We start from the raw sequence: 19368 nt of genomic DNA, 5'->3' as shown, positions 1-19368 counted from the left end.
GGGTCCCACCTGGGGCCCTCATAGCCTTGAGGACGCTGGTGGGAATCGCGGTTTTGGGGTCCCCCAAGAAGGGGTTCGGCCCCAAAGCGATCCCAGACCCACCTATGGGCGCCTCTTCCCTCTGGATGTGGATCCAGGAGCTGAGATTCCACATGGAGTCCTCATATCCTTAAGGACATTGGTGGGAATTCTGGTTTTGGGGTCCACCAAGAAGAGACTCAGCCCCAAAGCGATCCCAGACACACCCATGGGTTCCCTTCCCTACGGATGTGCCGATGGGGTTCCACCTGGAGTCCTCATAGCCTTAAGGACATTGGTGGGAATCCCGGGTTTGGGGTCCACCAAGAAGGGGTTCGGCCCCAAAGCGATCCCAGATGCACCCATGGGTTCCCTTCCCTACGGATGTGGATCCAGGATCTGAGATTCCACATGGAGCCCTCGGATCCTTGAGGACACATGGGAATCCCGGTTTTGGGGTCCCGAAGAAGGGGTTCAGCCCCTCAAATCCATCTCAGCCACATCCAGGGGTTCCCTTCCCTCTGGATGTGGCACTGGGATTCCCTCTGGATGTGGATCCAGGATCTGGGATTCCACCTGGAGTCCTCATATCCTTAAGGACATTGGTGGGAATCGCGGTTTTGGGGTCCCCCAAGAAGGGGTTCAGCCCCAAAGTGATCTCAGACACACCCATGGGTTCCCTTCTCTCTGGATATGGATCCAGGATCTGGGATTCCATGTGGAGCCCTCGGATCCTTGAGGACGCTGATGGGAATCCCGGTTTTGGGGTCCCCCAAGAAGGGGTTCGGCCCCCAAAGCAATCCCAGACCCACCCATGGGTTCCCTTCCCTCTGGATGTGCCGGTGGGGTTCCACCTGGGGCCCTCATAGCCTTAAGGACACTGATGGGAATCACGGTTTTGGGGTCCACCAAGAAGGGACTCAGCCCCTCAAATCCATCTCAGCCACATCCATGGGTTCCCTTCCCTCTGGATGTGGATCCAGGAGCTGAGATTCCACATGGAGTCCTCATATCCTTAAGGACATTGGTGGGAATTCTGGTTTTGGGGTCCACCAAGAAGAGACTCAGCCCCAAAGCGATCCCAGACACACCCATGGGTTCCCTTCCCTACGGATGTGCCGATGGGGTTCCACCTGGAGTCCTCATAGCCTTAAGGACATTGGTGGGAATCCCGGGTTTGGGGTCCACCAAGAAGGGGTTCAGCCCCAAAGCGATCCCAGATGCACCCATGGGTTCCCTTCCCTACGGATGTGGATCCAGGATCTGAGATTCCACATGGAGCCCTCGGATCCTTGAGGACACATGGGAATCCCGGTTTTGGGGTCCCGAAGAAGGGGTTCAGCCCCTCAAATCCATCTCAGCCACATCCATGGGTTCCCTTCCCTCTGCATATGGATCCATGAGCTGAGATTCCACATGGGGCCTTTGGATCCTTAAGGACATTGGTGGGAATCGCGGTTTTGGGGTCCTCCAAGAAGGGGTTCAGCCCCAAAGCGATCCCAGACGCACCCATGGGTTCCCTTCCCTATGGATGTGGCACTGGGGTTCCACCTGCAGTCCTCATAGCCTTAAGGACGCTGGTGGGAATCCCGGTTTTGGGGTCCACCAAGAAGGGGTTCAGCCCCAAAGCGATCCCAGATGCACCCATGGGTTCCCTTCCCTACGGATGTGGATCCAGGATCTGAGATTCCACCTGGAGCCCTCGGATCCTTGAGGACACTGATGGGAATCCCGGTTTTGGGGTCCCCCAAGAAGGGGTTCAGCCCCAAAGCGATCCCAGACGCACCCATGGGTTCCCTTCTCTACGGATGAGCCGGGGGGGTCCCACCTGGGGCCCTCATAGCCTTGAGGACATTGGTGGGAATCCCGGTTTTGGGGTCCCCCAAGAAGGGGTTCAGCCCCAAAGCGATCCCAGACGCACCCATGGGTTCCCTTCCCTACGGATGTGCCGATGGGGTTCCACCTGGGGCCCTCATAGCCTTAAGGACGCTGATGGGAATCCCGGTTTTGGGGTCCCCCAAGAAGGGGTTCAGCCCTCAAATCCATCTCAGCCACATCCATGGGGTGATGGATGCGATCCGTGGGGTGATGGATGCGATCCGTGGGGTGATGGATGCGCTCCGTGGGGTGATGGATGCGATCCGTGGGGTGATGGATGCGATCCATGGGGTGATGGTTGCGATGCCGTGGGGCGATGGATGCGATCCGTGGGGTGATGGATGTGATGCCGTGGGGTGATGGCTGCAATCCGTGGGGCGATGGATGTGATCCGTGGGGTGATGGATGCGATCCGTGGGGTGATGGATGCGATCCGTGGGGCGATGGATGCGATCCGTGGGGCGATGGATGTGATCCATGGGGTGATGGATGTGATCCGTGGGGCGATGGATGCGATCCGTGGGGCGATGGCTGCGATCCGTGGGGCGATGGATGTGATCCATGGGGTGATGGATGTGATCCGTGGGGCGATGGATGCGATGCCGTGGGGCGATGGCTGTGATCCATGGGGTGATGGACGTGATCCGTGGGGCGATGGATGCGATCAGTGGGGTGATGGATGCGCTCCGTGGGGCGATGGATGTGATCCGTGGGGTGATGGATGCGCTCCGTGGGGCGATGGCTGTGATCCGTGGGGTGATGGCTGCGATCTGTGGGGCGATGGCTGTGATCCGTGGGGCGATGGCTGTGATCCGTGGGGTGATGGCTGTGATCCGTGGGGCGATGGCTGCGATCCGTGGGGCGATGGATGCGCTCCGTGGGGCGATGGATGCGATCCGTGGGGTGATGGATGCGATCCGTGGGGCGATGGATGCGATCCATGGGGCGATGGATGCGATGCTGTGGGGTGATGGATGCGATCCATGGGGTGATGGATGCGATCCGTGGGGCGATGGATGCGATGCTGTGGGGTGATGGATGCGATCCGTGGGGCGATGGATGCGATCCGTGGGGTGATGGCTGTGATCCGTGGGGTGATGGATGCACTCCGTGGGGCGATGGCTGTGATCCGTGGGGTGATGGATGCGCTCCGTGGGGCGATGGCTGCGATCCGTGGGGCGATGGATGCGATCCGTGGGGTGTCGGATGCGATCCGTGGGGCGATGGCTGTGATCCGTGGGGCGATGGATGCGCTCCGTGGGGTGATGGATGTGCTCCGTGGGGTGATGGATGCGCTCCGTGGGGCGATGGATGCGATGCCGTGGGGCGATGGCTGTGATCCATGGGGTGATGGACGTGATCCGTGGGGCGATGGATGCGATCAGTGGGGTGATGGATGCGCTCCGTGGGGTGATGGATGTGCTCCGTGGGGTGATGGATGCGCTCCGTGGGGCGATGGCTGCGATCCGTGGGGCGATGGCTGCGATCCGTGGGGCGATGGATGCGCTCCGTGGGGCGATGGATGCGATCCGTGGGGTGATGGATGCGATCCATGGGGCGATGGATGCGATCCATGGGGCGATGGATGCGATGCTGTGGGGTGATGGATGCGATGCTGTGGGGTGATGGATGCGATCCGTGGGGTGATGGATGCACTCCGTGGGGCGATGGCTGTGATCCGTGGGGCGATGGATGCGCTCCGTGGGGCGATGGATGCGATCCGTGGGGCGATGGATGCGATCCATGGAGTGATGGCTGCGCTCCGTGGGGCGATGGCTGTGATCCGTGGGGTGATGGATGTGCTCCGTGGGGCGATGGATGCGATCCGTGGGGCGATGGATGCGATCCGTGGGGCGATGGCTGTGATCCATGGGGTGATGGATGCGCTCCGTGGGGCGATGGATGCGCTCCGTGGGGCGATGGCTGCGATCCGTGGGGCGATGGCTGCGATCCGTGGGGCGATGGATGCGCTCCGTGGGGCGATGGATGCGATCCGTGGGGTGATGGATGCGATCCATGGGGCGATGGATGCGATCCATGGGGCGATGGATGCGATGCTGTGGGGTGATGGATGCGATGCTGTGGGGTGATGGATGCGATCCGTGGGGTGATGGATGCACTCCGTGGGGCGATGGCTGTGATCCGTGGGGCGATGGATGCGCTCCGTGGGGCGATGGATGCGATCCGTGGGGCGATGGATGCGATCCATGGAGTGATGGCTGCGCTCCGTGGGGCGATGGCTGTGATCCGTGGGGTGATGGATGTGCTCCGTGGGGCGATGGATGCGATCCGTGGGGCGATGGATGCGATCCGTGGGGCGATGGCTGTGATCCATGGGGTGATGGATGCGCTCCGTGGGGCGATGGATGCGATCCGTGGGGCGATGGCTGCGATCCGTGGGGCGATGGATGCGATCCGTGGGGCGATGGATGCGCTCCGTGGGGCGATGGATGCGATCCGTGGGGTGATGGATGCGATCCATGGGGCGATGGATGCGATCCATGGGGCGATGGATGCGATGCTGTGGGGTGATGGATGCGATGCTGTGGGGTGATGGATGCGATCCGTGGGGTGATGGATGCACTCCGTGGGGCGATGGCTGTGATCCGTGGGGCGATGGATGCGCTCCGTGGGGCGATGGATGCGATCCGTGGGGCGATGGCTGTGATCCGTGGGGTGATGGATGCGCTCCGTGGGGCGATGGCTGTGATCCATGGGGTGATGGATGTGCTCCGTGGGGCGATGGATGCGATCCGTGGGGCGATGGATGCGATCCGTGGGGCGATGGCTGTGATCCATGGGGTGATGGATGCGCTCCGTGGGGCGATGGATGCGATCCGTGGGGCGATGGATGCGATCCATGGGGTGATGGATGCGCTCCGTGGGGTGATGGATGTGATCCGTGGGGCGATGGATGCGATCCGTGGGGCGATGGATGCGATCCGTGGGGCGATGGCTGCGCTCCGTGGGGTGATGGATGTGATCCGTGGGGCGATGGATGCGATCCGTGGGGCGATGGCTGCGCTCCGTGGGGTGATGGATGCGATCCATGGGGTGATGGCTGCGATCCGTGGGGTGATGGATGCGATCCGTGGGGCGATGGATGCGATGCCGTGGGATGATGGATGCGATCCGTGGGGCGATGGATGTGCTCCGTGGGGCGATGGCTGTGATCCGTGGGGTGATGGATGTGCTCCGTGGGGCGATGGCTGTGATCCATGGGGTGATGGATGCGCTCCGTGGGGTGATGGCTGTGATCCGTGGGGCGATGGCTGCGCTCCGTGGGGCGATGGATGCGCTCCGTGGGGTGATGGATGCGATCCGTGGGGTGATGGATGCGCTCCGTGGGGCGATGGATGCGATGCCGTGGGGCGATGGATGTGATCCGTGGGGTGTCGGCTGTGCTCCGTGGGGCGATGGATGCGCTCCGTGGGGTGATGGATGCGATCCGTGGGGCGATGGCTGCGCTCCGTGGGGCGATGGATGGCTGTGATCCGTGGGGCGATGGCTGTGATCCGTGGGGTGATGGATGCGCTCTGTGGGGCGATGGATGTGCTCTGTGGGGCGATGGCTGTGATCCGTGGGGCGATGGATGCGATCCGTGGGGTGATGGATGCGATCCGTGGGGCGATGGCTGCGCTCCGTGGGGTGATGGATGCGATCCGTGGGGTGATGGATGCGCTCCGTGGGGCGATGGCTGTGATCCGTGGGGCGATGGCTGCGATCCGTGGGGTGATGGATGCGATCCGTGGGGTGATGGCTGTGATCCGTGGGGTGCCGGCTGCGATCCGTGGGGTGATGGATGCGATCCGTGGGGCGATGGCTGCGCTCCGTGGGGTGATGGATGCGATCCGTGGGGTGATGGATGCGCTCCGTGGGGCGATGGCTGTGATCCGTGGGGTGATGGATGCGATCCGTGGGGTGATGGCTGTGATCCGTGGGGTGCCGGCTGCGATCCGTGGGGCGATGGATGTGATCCGTGGGGCGATGGCTGTGATCCGTGGGGCGATGGATGCGATCCGTGGGGTGTCGGATGCGATCCGTGGGGCGATGGCTGTGATCCGTGGGGCGATGGCTGCGCTCCGTGGGGCGATGGCTGTGCTCCGTGGGGTGCCGGCTGCGATCCGTGTGTTTCTCCGGCAGCGCCGCTGCACAGTGCGTACCACGAGGACGGTCCCCCCTCCTACTATGACAATCAGGACTTCCCCAGCGCCCACTGGGACGACAAAAGCGTCCGCCAGGCCTTCATCCGCAAGGTGGGGCGCATCGGGGACCCAACGGGGGTGGGGGACCCAACTGGGGGTGGGGGATCTCAACTGGGGGGTCGGGGACCTCAACTGGGGGTGGGGGACTCAACTGGGGGGTGGGGGACCCAACTGGGGGTGGGGGACTCAACTGGGGGGGTGGGGGCCTCAACCGGGGGGTGGGGGCCTCAACTGGGGGGGTGGGGGCCTCAACTGTGGGGTTGGGGGGCCTCAACTGGGGGGTGGGGGCCTCAACCGGGGGGTGGGGGGACCTCAACTGGGGGGTTGGGGGCCTCAACTGGGGGGTGGGGACCTCAACTGGGGGGTGGGGGCCTCAACTGGGGGGTTGGGGACATCAACTGGAGAGTTGGGGACCTCAACTGGGGGATTGGGGATGTCAACTGGGGGGGTTGGGGACCTCAGCAGGGGGGATTGGGGACCTCAACTGGAGAGTTGGGGACCTCAATGAGGGGTTGGGGACATCAACTGGGACTTGGGGACCTCAACTGGAGGGTTGGGGACATCAGATGGGGGTTTAGGAACATCAACTGGGACATGGGAACCTCAGATGTTGGTTGGGGACCTCAACTGGGCAGTTGGGACCTGAACTGGAGAGGTGGGGACCTCAACTGGGGGGTTGGAGACCTCAATGGGTGGGTTGGGGATATCAACTGAGGGTTTGGGACCTCAACTGGAGAGTTGGGGGCCTCAACTGGGGGGTTGGAGACCTCAATGGGTGGGTTGGGGATATCAACTGAGGGTTTGGGACCTCAACTGGAGAGTTGGGGGCCTCAACTGTTGGTTGGGGACCTCAACTGGGGGTTTGGGGACCTCAACTGGGGGATTAGGAACCTCAACTGGGACTTGGGAACCTCAACTGTTGGTTGGGGACCTCAACTGGAGGGTTGGGGACATCAACTGAGGGATTGGGGACATCAGCTGGGGGTTTAGGAACCTCAACTGGGACTTGAGAACCTCAACTGTTGGTTGGGGACCACAACTGGAGGATTAGGGACCTCAGCTGGAGAGTTGGGGACATCAATGAGGGGTTGGGGACATCAACTGGGACTTGGGGACCTCAACTGGAGGATTGGGGACCTCAACTGGAGGGTTGGGGACATCAACTGAGGGATTGGGGACGTCAGCTGGGGGTTTAGGAACATCAACTGGGACTTGAGAACCTCAACTGTTGGTTGGGGACCTCAACTGGAGGGTTGGGACCTGAACTGGAGGATTAGGGACCTGAACTGGAGAGTTGGGGACCTCAGCTGGGGGGATTGGGGACATCAACTGGAGAGTTGGGGACCTCAACTGGGGGGTTGGGGACCTCAATGGGGGGTTGGGGACCTCAACTGGAGAGTTGGGGGCCTCAACTGTTGGTTGGGGACCTCAACTGGAGGATTAGGGACCTCAACTGGAGAGTTGGGGACATCAACGGGGGGATTAGGGACCTCAACGAGGGGTTGGGACCTCAACTGGGGGTTTGGAGACCTCAACTGGGACTTGAGAACCTCAACTGTTGGTTGGGGACCTCAACTGGAGAGTTGGGGACCTCAACTGGGGGGTTGGGACCTGAACTGGAGAGTTGGAGACCTCAATGAGGGGTTGGGGACATCAACTGGGGGTTTAGGAACCTCAACTGTTGGTTGGGGACCTCAACTGGGCAGTTGGGACCTCAACTGGAGAGTTGGGGACATCAACTGAGGGGTTGGGACATCAACTGGGAGGTTGGGGACCTCAACTGGGGGATTGGGACGTCAACTGTGGGGTTGGGGACATCAACGGGGGGTTTGGGGACCTCAACTGGGACTTGAGAACCTCAACTGTTGGTTGGGGACCACAAGTGGAGGATTAGGGACCTGAACTGGAGAGTTGGGGACCTCAATGAGGGGTTGGGGACATCAGCTGGGACTTGGGGACCTCAACTGGAGGGTTGGGGACCTCAACGGGGGGATTGGAGGCCTCAGCTGGGGAATGGCCTCAAGGTGAGGTCCAGACTGGGTATTGGGGAGAAGTTCTTCACGGAACGGTTCCTGAGGCGCTGCGGAGGCTGCGCGGGGGGGGGGGTCCCCATCCCGGGGGGGAGAAGGACTCCGGAGATGAGGTCTGAGGGAGATGTTTAGTGGCAGATGGGATGGTGGGACTCCATGGCCCAAGAGGTCTTCTCCAACCTTTGGTTCTGTGATTCTATGTACGATTTGGGTCGATGATCTCAAAGGTCTTTTCCAACCTTCTATGATCCTATTGAATGTTGGAGGTGTCCCAGGATGGGTTGGGTGGGATGGAACTGGATGGGCTTTGAGGTCCCTTCCAACCCAAACCATCTCATGGTTCCATGATTCCAACTTGACGTCCACCAGAACCCCCAGATCCCATCCCTGGAGGTGTCCAAGGATGGGTTGGATGGGATGGAACTGGATGGGCTTTGAGGTCCCTTCCACCCCAAACCATCTCATGGTTCCATGATTCCAACTTGACATCCACCAGAACCCCCAGATCCCATCCCTGGAGGTGCCCAAGGATGGGTTGGATGATCTTTGAGGTCCCTTCCACCCCAAACCATCTCATGGTTCCATGATTCTCCCTTGGTGCCCCCCAGAACCCCCAGATCCCATCCCTGGAGGTGCCCAAGGATGGGTTGGATGGGGCTCACAGGCCCCGATCCGGTGGGAGATGTCCATGCTCATGGCCGGGATGGATCTGGATGATCTTTGAGATCCCTTCCACCCCAAAACCATCTCATGGTTCCATGATTTCATGGCCAGGATGGATCTGGATTATCTTTGAGGTCCCTTCCACCTCAAACCATCTCATGGTTCCATGATTCTCACCTGGTGCCCCCCAGAACCCTCAGATCCCATCCCTTGATGTGTCCAAGGATGGCTTGGATGGAACTGGATGGGCTTTGAGGTCCCTTCCACCCCAAACCATCTCATGGTTCCATGATTCCAACTTGACGTCCACCAGAACCCACAGATCCCATCCCTGGAGGTGCCCAAGGATGGGTTGGATGATCTTTGAGATCCCTTTCACCCCAAACCATCTCATAGTTCCATGATTCCAACTTGATGTCCACCAGAACCCCCAGATCCCATCCCTGGAGGTGCCCAAGGATGGGTTGGATGACCTTTGAGGTCCCTTCCACCTCAAACCATCTCATGGTTCCATGATCTCATGGCCAGGATGGAACTGGATGATCTTTGAGATCCCTTCCACCCCAAAACCATCTCATGGTTCCATGATTCCAACTTGACGTCCACCTGAACCCCCAGATCCCATCCCTGGAGGTGCCCAAGGATGGGTTGGATGATCTTTTGAGGTCCCTTCCACCCCGTGCCGCTGTGACTCAGTGGTCCCGTTGGATCGTTGGGGTCTTTGGGGCCTCCTCCGCAGGTCTTCCTGGTGCTCAGCCTCCAGCTCAGCGTCACCTTCGCCTTCGTGGCCGTCTTCACCTTCGTGGGCGGCGTCAGAGGCTTCGTCAAACGCAACGTTTGGACCTATTACGTCTCCTACGCCGTCTTCTTCATCTCCCTCATCGTCCTCAGCTGCTGCGGTGATTTCCGCCGCAAACACCCATGGAATTTGGTGGCTTTGGTAAGCGCCGGGGGGGGGGCGGTGTTGGGGTTCCCGGGGGGGCTCTGGGGGGGCTCTGGGGACACCGCGGTGACGCGGGCGCTCTCTCCGCAGTCCGTGCTGACCGTCAGCCTCTCCTACATGGTGGGGATGATCGCCAGCTTCTACCACACCGACGCCGTCATCATGGCCGTCGGCATCACCGTCGTCGTCTGCTTCACCGTCGTCGTCTTCTCCCTCCAGGTCGGCCACGCCCCGTTACGGGGAACCCCCACTCCCTTTTGGGGTCCCACCTCCCTCTTGGGGACCCCCTCTCCGTTTTGGGGTGTCATCTCGTCTTGGGGTCCCCCCACTCCCTGCCCTGTCCCGGGGACCCTCTCTCCCGTTTGGGGTGTCCCCCTCCTTGGGGTCCCCCCACTCCCTTTTGGGGTCCCACATCCCTCTTGGGGACCCCCTCTACCTTTTGGAGTGTCCCCCTCCTTGGGGTCCCCCCACTCCCTTTTGGGGTCCCACCTCCATCTTGGGGACCCCCTTTTCCCTTTTGGGGTCCCACCTCCCTCTTGGGGACCCCCCTCTCCCTTCTGGGGTGTCTGCCCCTCTTGGGGTCCCCCCAGTCCCTGCCCCGTCCCGGGGACCTCCTCTCCCTTTTGGGGTGTCCCCCCCTCTTGGGGTCCCCCCAGTCCCTTCCCTATCCTGGGGACCCCCTCTCCCTTTTGGGGTCCCACATCCCTCTTGGGGACCCCCTCTCCCTTTTGGGGTGTCCCTCTCCTTGGGGTCCCCCCTCTCCCTTTTGGGGTCCCACCTCCATCTTGGGGACCCCCTTCTCCCTTTTGGGGTCCCACCTCCCTCTTGGGGACCCCCTTCTCCCTTTTGGGGTCCCCCCCCTCCTTGGGGTCCCCCCTCTCCCTTTTGGGGTCCCACCTCCATCTTGGGGTCCCCCCACTCCCTTTTGGGGTCTCACATCCCTCTTGGGGACCCCTCTCCCTTTCGGGGTGTCCCGCCCTCTTGGGGTCCCCCCAGTCCCTTCCCTATCCTGGGGACCTCCCTCTCCCTTTTGGGGTCCCACATCCTTTTTGGGGTCCCCCCAGTCCCTGCCCCATTCCGGGGAACCCCTTTCCCTTTTGGGGTCCCACCTCCCTCTTGGGGTCCCCCCACTCCCTTTTGGGGTGTCCCCCCCTCTTGGGGTCCCCCCAGTCCCTGCCCCATCCCAGGGACCTCCTCTCCCTTTTAGGGTCCAACATCCCTCTTGGGGTCCCCCCACTCCCTTTTGGGGTCCCACCTCCATCTTGGGGACCCCCTTCTCCCTTTTGGGGTCCCACATCCCTCTTGGGGACCCCCTCTACCTTTTGGGGTGTCCCCCTCCTTGGGGTCCCCCCTCTCCCTTTTGGGGTCCCACCTCCTTCTTGGGGTCCCCCCACTCCCTTTTGGGGTCCCACATCCATCTTGGGGACCCTCTTCTCCCTTTTGGGGTCCCACCTCCTTCTTGGGGTCCCCCCACTCCCTTTTGGGGTCCCACATCCATCTTGGGGACCCTCTTCTCCCTTTTGGGGTCCCACCTCCATCTTGGGGTCCCCCCCTCCCTTTTGGGGTCCCACATCCCTCTTGGGGACCCCCCCTCTCCCTTTTGGGGTGTCCCCCTCCTCTTGGGGTCCCCCCACTCCCTTTTGGGTTCCCACATCCTTTTTGGGGTCCCCCCAGTCCCTGCCCCATTCCGGGGAACCTCTTTCCCTTTTGGGGTCCCACCTCCCTCTTGGGGTCCCCCCACTCCCTGCCTTGTCCTGGGGACCCCCCTCTCCCTTTTGGGGTCTCACATCCCTCTTGGGGTCCCCCCAGTCCCTGCCCTGTCCTGGGGACCCTCTCTCCCTCTTGAGGTCTCCCCTCTCCCTTTCGGGGTGTCCCCCCCCTCTTGGGGTCCCCCCTCTCCCTTTTGGGGTCCCACATCCCTCTTGGGGACCCCCTTCTCCCTTTTGTGGTCCCACCTCCCTCTTGGGGTCCCCCCTCTCCCTTTTGGGGTGTCCCCCCCCTCTTGGGGTCCCCCCAGTCCCTTCCCCATCCCGGGGACCGCTCTCACTTTTGGGGTCCCACCTCCCTCCTGGGGTCCCCCCACCCCCTGCCTTGTCCTGGGGACCCCCCTCTCCCTTTTGGGGTCTCACATCCCTCTTGGGGTCCCCCCAGTCCCTTCCTTATCCCGGGGACCCCCCTCTCCCTTTCGAGGTGTCCCGCCCTCTTGGGGTCCCCCCAGTCCCTGCCCCATTCCGGGGACCCCCTTTCCCTTTTGGGGTCTCACATCCCTCTTGGGGACCCCCTCTCCCTTTTGGGGTGTCCCTCCCCTCTTGGGGTCCCCCCACTCCCTTCCCCATCCCAGGGACCCTCTCTCCCTTTTAGGGTCCAACATCCCTCTTGGGGTCCCCCCCCTCCCTTTTGGGGTCCCCCCTCCCTTTTGGGGTTCTTCCCTCTCCCTCTTGGGGTCCCCCCCCTCCCTCTCGGCCTCCCCCTCCCTCTTGGGGCCCCCTCCTCCCTTTTGGAGTCCCCCCCCCTCACTCTTGGGGTCCCCCTCCCTTTTGGGGTCCCCCTCACGGCCCCTCCCTCTCGGGTCCCCCCCTCTCTTTTGGGGTCCCCCCTCCCTCTCGGGCCCCCCCACCCCTTTGGGGTCCCCCACTCCCTTTTGGGGTCCCCCTCACAGCCTCTCCCTCTTGGGGTCCCCCCCTCCCTCTCGGGCCCCCCCCTCCCTTTTGGGGTCCCCCCTCCCTTTTGGGGCCCCCACTCTCCCTCTCGGGGTCCCCCTCTCCCTTTTGGGCCCCCCCCTCCCTTTTGGGGTTCCCCCCTCTCCCTCTCGGCCCCCCCCTCCCTCTTGGGGTCCCCCCCTCCCTTTTGGGGTCCCCCTCTCCCATTTTGGGCCCCCCCCTCCCTTTGGGGGTTCCCCCCTCCCTATTGGGGTTCTTCTCTCTCCCTCTCAGCGCCCCCCCTCCCTCTCGGCCCCCCCCCCCTTTTGGGGTCCCCCCCCCCGTTTTGGGGTCACCCCCTCCCTCTCGGGGCCCCCCCCCCCTCTCGGCGCCCCCCCCCCCGGTCGGCCCCCCCCCCCTTTTGGGGTCCCCCCCCCGTTTTGGGGTCCCCCTCACGGCCTCTCCCTCTCGGGCCCCCCCCCCCATTTTGGAGTCCCCCCCTCCCTCTCGGGTCCCCCTCTCCCTCTCAGCCCCCCCCTCCCTCTTGGGTCCCCCCCTCCCTTTTGGGGTGTGTCCCCCCCCTTTTGGGGTTCCCCCCCTCCCTCTCGGCCCCCCCCCCATTTTGGGGTCCCCCTCATGGCCTCTCCCTCTCGGTTCCCCCCCTCCCTCTCGGCCCCCCCCCCCTTTTGGGGTCCCCCCCCCGTTTTGGGGTCCCCCTCACGGCCTCTCCCTCTCGGCCCCCCCCCCCATTTTGGGGTCCCCCCCGTTTGGGGGTCCCCCTCACGGCCTCCCCCTCAGACCAAGTACGATTTCACCTCGTGCCGCGGAGTCCTCCTCGTCTGCCTCGTGGTCCTCATCCTCTTCTCCATCCTCTGCATCTTCATCCGCAACCGCATCCTCGACATCATCTACGCCTCCCTGGGAGCGCTGCTCTTCACCTGCGTAAGTCGGGGTCCCCCCTCGCCCCGGCGGGGGTCCCCCCTTCCCTATCGCCCCCCTTTTTCCTGCTGGGGGGATCCCCACTTCCCTCCCTCCTCCGGTTGGGATCCAATCCCCCTTCCCCAGGGTGGGATCCGAGCCGTCCGCTGCATCCCTGATGCTCCGGCTATGGGATGTGGGGCAGCGAACCCACTTGTGGGGCAGCTGTGGGGCAGAGGGGTGCTGCCCCCCTTTTTCCCCGTTGGGGGGATCCCCGCTTCCCTCCCTTTTCCCATTGGGATCCAATCCGCTTTCCCCGGGATGGGATCTGAACCGTCCGCTGCATCCCTGGATGCTCCGGCTACGGGATGTGGGGCAGAGATCCCACTTGTGGGGCAGCCGTGGGGCAGCTGTGGGGCAGAGGGTGCTGCCCCCCCTTTTCCCTGCTGGGGGGATCCCCGCTTCCCTCCCTTCTCCCGTTGGGATCCAATCCGCTTTTCCCCGGGATGGGATCCGAGCCGTCCACTGCATCCCTGATGCTCCGGCTATGGGATGTGGGGCAGCGAACCCACTTGTGGGGCAGCCGTGGGGCAGAGGGGTGGTGCCCCCCTTTTTCCCTGTTGGGGGGATCCCCACTTTTCTCCCTTCTCCCATTGGGATCCAATCCACTTTCCCCGGGATGGGATCCGAGCCGTTTCCCACACCCCGGGATGCTCCGGCTACGGGATGTGGGGCAGAGATCGTGGTTGTGGGGCAGCCGTGGGGCAGCTGTGGGGCAGAGGGTGCTGCCCCCCTTTTTCCCTGTTGGGGGGATCCCCGCTTCCCTCCCTCCTCCCATCGGGATCCAATCCGCTTTCCCCGGGATGGGATCCGAGCTGTTTGCCGCACCCCGGGATGCTCCGGCTATGGGATGTGGGGCAGAGATCCCACTTGTGGGGCAGCCGTGGGGCAGCTGTGGGGCAGAGGGTGCTGCCCCCCCTTTTTCCCTGTTGGGGTGATCCCTTCTTCCCTCCCTTCTCCCATTGGGATCCAATCCGCTTTCCCCGGGATGGGATCCGAGCCGTTTGCCGCACCCCGGGATGCTCAGGCTACGGGATGTGGGGCAGAGATCGTGGTTGTGGGGCAGCCGTGGGGCAGAGGGTGCTGCCCCCCTTTTTCCCTGTTGGGGGGATCCCCACTTTCCTCCCTTTTCCCATTGGGATCCAATCCGCTTTCCCCGGGTTGGATCCGAGCCGTCCACTGCATCCCAGGACGCTCCGGCTATGGGATATAAGGGCAGTGAACCCATTTGTGGGGCAGCTGTGGGGCAGAGGGTGCTGCCCCCCTTTTTCCCTGTTGGGGGGATCCCCCTTTCCCTCCCTTCTCCCGTTGGGATCCAATCCGCTTTTCCCGGGATGGGATCCGAGCCATCCGCTGCATCCCGGATGCTCCAGCAACAGGATATGGGGCAGAGATCCCAGTTGTGGGGCAGGGAGCCCACTTGTGGGGCAGCCATGGGGCAGAGGGGTGCTGCCCCCCCTTTTTCCCTGTTGGGGGGATCCCCGCTTCCCTCCCTCCTCCCATTGGGATCCAATCCCCCTTCCCCAGGGTGGGATCCGAGCCATTTCCCGCACCCCGGGATGCTCCGGCTATGGGATATGGGGCAGAGATCCCCCTTGTGGGGCGGCCGTGGGGCAGCCGTGGGGCGGCCGTGGGGCGGTGGCTTTGCCGCCCGTCTCCCACGGCCTTTTCCGGCAGTTCCTGGCCGTGGATACGCAGCTGATCCTGGGAAACAAGCAGCTGGCGCTCAGCCCCGAGGAATACATCTTCGCCGCTCTCAACCTCTACACGGACATCGTCAACATCTTCCTCTACGTCCTGGCGATCATCGGCCGCGCCAAGGAGTAGCGGCGCCCCCCCCGGCCCTCGCACCCCTTTTCCCTCGCCCCCCTTTTCCCTCTCCCCCCTTTTCCCCTCTCCCCCCTTTTCCCTCACCCCCCTTTTCCCGTCTCCCCCATTCCCGACGCCTTCTCCGTCCCCGTTCTCGTCGGTTTCCCCCCGTTACGGTTTCTTTGGTCCCGGTTTCCCGCGGCTCCCGGGGCCCCCGTCCCCCCCTGGGTCCCCCATCCCCGTGCGCACGCGCTCCCCGCCCGGATCCCCGATCCCAAGGGGGGGTCCCCGCTTCCAGAGCCCCATTCCCAGGGCCCGGATCCCCCCCTCCCCACGCGGCCGAGGCTCCGCTCGCGCCCCGTTCCGTGGCTCCTGCAGTTAATAAAGCTCCGGCTCTGTCCTCAGCGCCGCTCCGCTCGCTTGGATGCGCTTCGGGACCTTCGGGAATGGGGGAAGCGTGGAATGATGGCACCGTTCCCGCTGGAAGGGCCCTCAAAGCCCACCCAGTCCCACTCCTGCCATGGGCAGAGACACCTCCCGCTGGATCCGGGGCTCCAAACCCCATCCGACCCGGCCTGGAATTCCCGCAGGGATGGAGCAGCCGCTGCGGATCGGGACAAACCTCAACGCCCTCAGCGTGAAGAAATCCTTCCTCATCTTTAGGAATCGTGGAAGCATCGAGGTTGGAGAAGACCTTCAACACCGCTGAGTCCGATGTTAATCCATCACGGAGCCGCGTCCCTGAGCACCACATCCGCGTGGATCCAAAGCCCTCCATTCCCCCCTGCCCTGGGCAGCCTCTGCCAGGCCTTCCCCGCTCATTCCATGGAGGAATCGTTCCCCGTCTCCGGTCTGACCCTCCCCTGGCCCTTCCCGGCACCGTTCCCTTCTCCACACGCGCTCCCGACCCTCCGGGTGTTCCTTGGAGCGAAGGGCCCAGGACTGAACCCGGATTCGAGGTGCTGAGTGCAGGGGGTGCTGATCCCACCCCTGCTCTGACGGCCACTCCAGGGCCGATCCGAGCCCGGATGCCATTGCCCTTCCTTCCCACCTGGGCCGTGTCCCGGCTCCTGTTCCGCCGCAACCAGAAATCCCCAGGATTTACCGATTTAAACTCAAATGGACAGCGGGAACCGAATTCCAGGGGGGAAGGCCGGGAGACGCGAGTCCTGCGCCAAAGGAGCCCCCGTGGGACGCAGCTCTGGAATCTGAGGCGCTTCCGCGCAGGGGTTATCCTGGGAATCCCTTCTCCCTTTTGCCCGGGAATCAAATCCGAGGCACTTGGGGCAGCGGAAAAGTGTTTGAGATCCGGGGGAGGCGGGAAGAGAGAGGAGCGACGGATACCGGAGGGACTGGGATCGGTGTAAGATGGATACTGAGTCTCCTGGAATCCAGGGACACCCGGAACTGCCGGAGTCCAGAGGAGCCGTGGCTGCTCCGTCCCTGGAGGGGTTCGAGGCCACTCGGATGGGACTCGGAGCGCCGATCCAGCGGGAGGGGTGGGATTGGGTGGGCTTTGAGGCCCCTTCCAGCCCAAACCATTCCAGGGTTATGTGGATGGGGAACGCCGTATCCATCCGGGGAGATCCTGAGCGTGGATGATCCCATTGGAGGCGGGAGAGGCCGCAGCAGAGCGGAGGCGCAGGAGCTGCCGTCTCCCGGCCCCACTGAGCCCATCCGGTTCAAAGCCCCCCGAGACGGCGCCCAATGGCCGCGGGTGGTGTTTCCATGGAATCGTAGAACAGTTGGAAGGGACCTTAAAGATCATTTAGTTCCAAACCCTCTGCCATGGGCAGGGACATCCCACCAAATCAGGCTGACCAAGGCCCCGTCCAACCTGGCCTTGAACACCTCCAGGGATGGGGCAGACACAACTTCCCCGGGCAACCTGTTCCACTGTCTCACCACTCTCATGGTGAAGGAGTTCTCCCTCATGTCCAGTCTATATCTGCCCCTCTCCAGTTCATCCCCATTCCCCCTCATCCCATCCCCACGAGCCTTTATGAACAGCCCCTCTCCAGCTCTCCCGGAGCCCCTTCAGGTACTGGAAGGTCACTATAAGATCTCGGAGCCTTCTCTTCTCCAGCTGAACAACCCCAACTCTCTCAGCCTGTCCTCGTGTGGAAGGTGCTCCAGCCCTCCCATCATCCTTGTGGCCTCCTCTGGACCTGTTCCAACAGCTCCATCTCCTTCTTCTGTTCAGGATTCCAGAACTGGACACAGGATTCCAGATGAGGTCTCCCAAGAGAGAAACAGAGGGGCAGAATCCCCTCCATCCCTGCTGGCCGCGCTGCTTTGGATGCAGCCCAGGACACCATTGGCCTTCCGGGCTGTGAGTGCGCGTCGCCGGCTCGTCTCGAGCTTCTCATCAACCTGCAGTTTCCCTCACCTCAGCTGCATCCTCTTCCAGCAGCGCATCGGGATGCATCCAGAGGGAAGGGATGCATCCAGAGGGAAGGGATGGATCCAGAGGGAAGGGATGGATCCAGAGGGAAGGGATGCATCCAGAGGGAAGGGGTGGATCCAGAGGGAAGGGATGGATCCAGAGGGAAGGGATGGATCCGGAGGGAATGGATGCATCCAGAGGGAAGGGATGGATCCAGAGGGACCGGCACAGGCCGGAGAGCCGGGACTGCGTGAACCTCATGAGGTGCAACAAGGCCACGGGCAAAGTCCTGCCCCGGGGTCGCGGCGATCCCGGACAAATCCAAGCTGAGCAAAGAATGGACGGAGAGCAGCACTGAGGAGAAGGACTCGGGTGGTGGAGGAGAAGCTCCACAGGAGCTGTCAACGTGCGCTCAGAGACCAGAAACCACCCCTGTCCTGGGCTGCGCCCAAAGCCGCGTGGCCGGCGCGGAGGGAGGGGATTGTCCCCTCTGCTCTGTGTTCAGTTCTGGGGTCCTCAGCACAGGGAGGAAATGGAGCTGATGGAGCGAGTCCAGAGGAGGCCACGGAGGTGATCCGAGGGCTGCAGAACCTCCCATCCAAGGCCAGGCTGGGAGAACTGGGGCTGTCCAGCCTGGAGAAGAGAAGGCTCCGGGGAGACCTCAGAGCAGCTTCCAGCAGGGAAAGGGGCTCCAGGACAGCTGGGGAGGGGCTCTGGATCAGGGAGTGCAGGGATGGGACGAGGGGAACGGTTTTGAGCTGAAATTTGTCCTGGTTTCAAATCCCTTGGGACAATGAAACCCTTGGGACAACGAATCCCTTGGGACAACGAAACCCTTGGGACAATGAAACTCTAGAACAATCAAACTCACGCGACAGTGAAACTCTTGGAAGAAGGAGACCCCCGGGACGATAAAACCCGTGGACAATTAAATGCAGGGCCGCAGCGTCCGTGCTGCACGGCGGGAGTCGCAGCCGAGGCACCGCCGGGATCACGGGAGGGCCCAACGCCTCGGCACGGCACATCCGGGTCGAGGAATGGTTTTCAGGGAATGGAGATTGAAGCGAAGGAACACCGAGAGCAGCTGCTGGGGGAGAGGACAGGGAGAAGGGAGCTGATCCCGAGGGAATTCGGCCGCCAAAGCACCTGCAGAGAGCGGCAGGGCCGGTGGGGAGCTCGGAACGGGGAGGAGCGGTGGCTCCAACCAACGGGCGATACTGGAGCAGCGGGAACCAAACAGGAAACGTAAAGGCAGACTGGAAACCTCGATCCGGTGCTTGGGAGCTCTGGAACACAGCAGCCAGGCTGGATGGGGCTCGGAGCCCCGGATCCAGCGGGAGGTGCTCATGGCAGCGGTGGAACCATGAGGGCTTTGAGGTCCCTTCCAGCCCAAACCATTCCATGATTCCACAGCCGTTCCCCAGGCTTCGAAGCACCTGCAGCTGCCGGCTCAGCTCGGGATCCGCTCAAGCTCCTCGGAGATGGCTCCTTTACAGAACTCCCAAGCGGATCCGAAGCCGTTCCCAGCCGGCGCCGCGCTCCTCACACACAGGCAGCCCTCGCAGACCCAAAATACCGAAAGCAATTAACAGAAGCTCATTAGCAGCACAGAACGATCACTAAAATAAACGCATTTCAGCCCATAAAAGTAACCTACCCGCACCCTTCCCATTCCCAACACAGGGGTGACGCCTGCGGCTGGAATTGCTGCTGGAATCCTGGCTCCCAATGCCGCGGTGACACCCGCAGCAGAGTCGCTGCTCGGATTCCGGCACGGTAAGGATAAGACGGGCAGTTTGCACCCATCAGCACAGCTGTG

The 19368-nt window shown here is 62.9% G+C and overlaps 1 protein-coding gene across 1 annotated transcript in view; it reads left to right on the top strand.

The window, feature by feature from the left end:
* GRINA (glutamate ionotropic receptor NMDA type subunit associated protein 1) overlaps nt 1-15570 on the top strand; it is a 22781-nt gene extending 7211 nt beyond the window's left edge. Inside the window, exons 3-7 of the mRNA XM_054060549.1 lie at nt 6040-6152; nt 9534-9734; nt 9828-9956; nt 13175-13318; nt 15032-15570. Of these exons, the coding sequence (XP_053916524.1) occupies nt 6040-6152; nt 9534-9734; nt 9828-9956; nt 13175-13318; nt 15032-15181 (737 nt within the window). The 3' untranslated portion in view covers nt 15182-15570. The remainder of the gene's footprint in view (nt 1-6039; nt 6153-9533; nt 9735-9827; nt 9957-13174; nt 13319-15031) is intronic.
* Nucleotides 15571-19368: the final 3798 nt, after the last annotated feature.

The sequence above is a fragment of the Cuculus canorus genome, chromosome 2 (genome assembly GCF_017976375.1).
Source record: "Cuculus canorus isolate bCucCan1 chromosome 2, bCucCan1.pri, whole genome shotgun sequence".
Classification (NCBI taxonomy): domain Eukaryota; kingdom Metazoa; phylum Chordata; class Aves; order Cuculiformes; family Cuculidae; genus Cuculus; species Cuculus canorus.
Note: the sequence above shows the minus strand (reverse complement) of the source record. Positions and strands in the feature narration are given on the sequence as shown.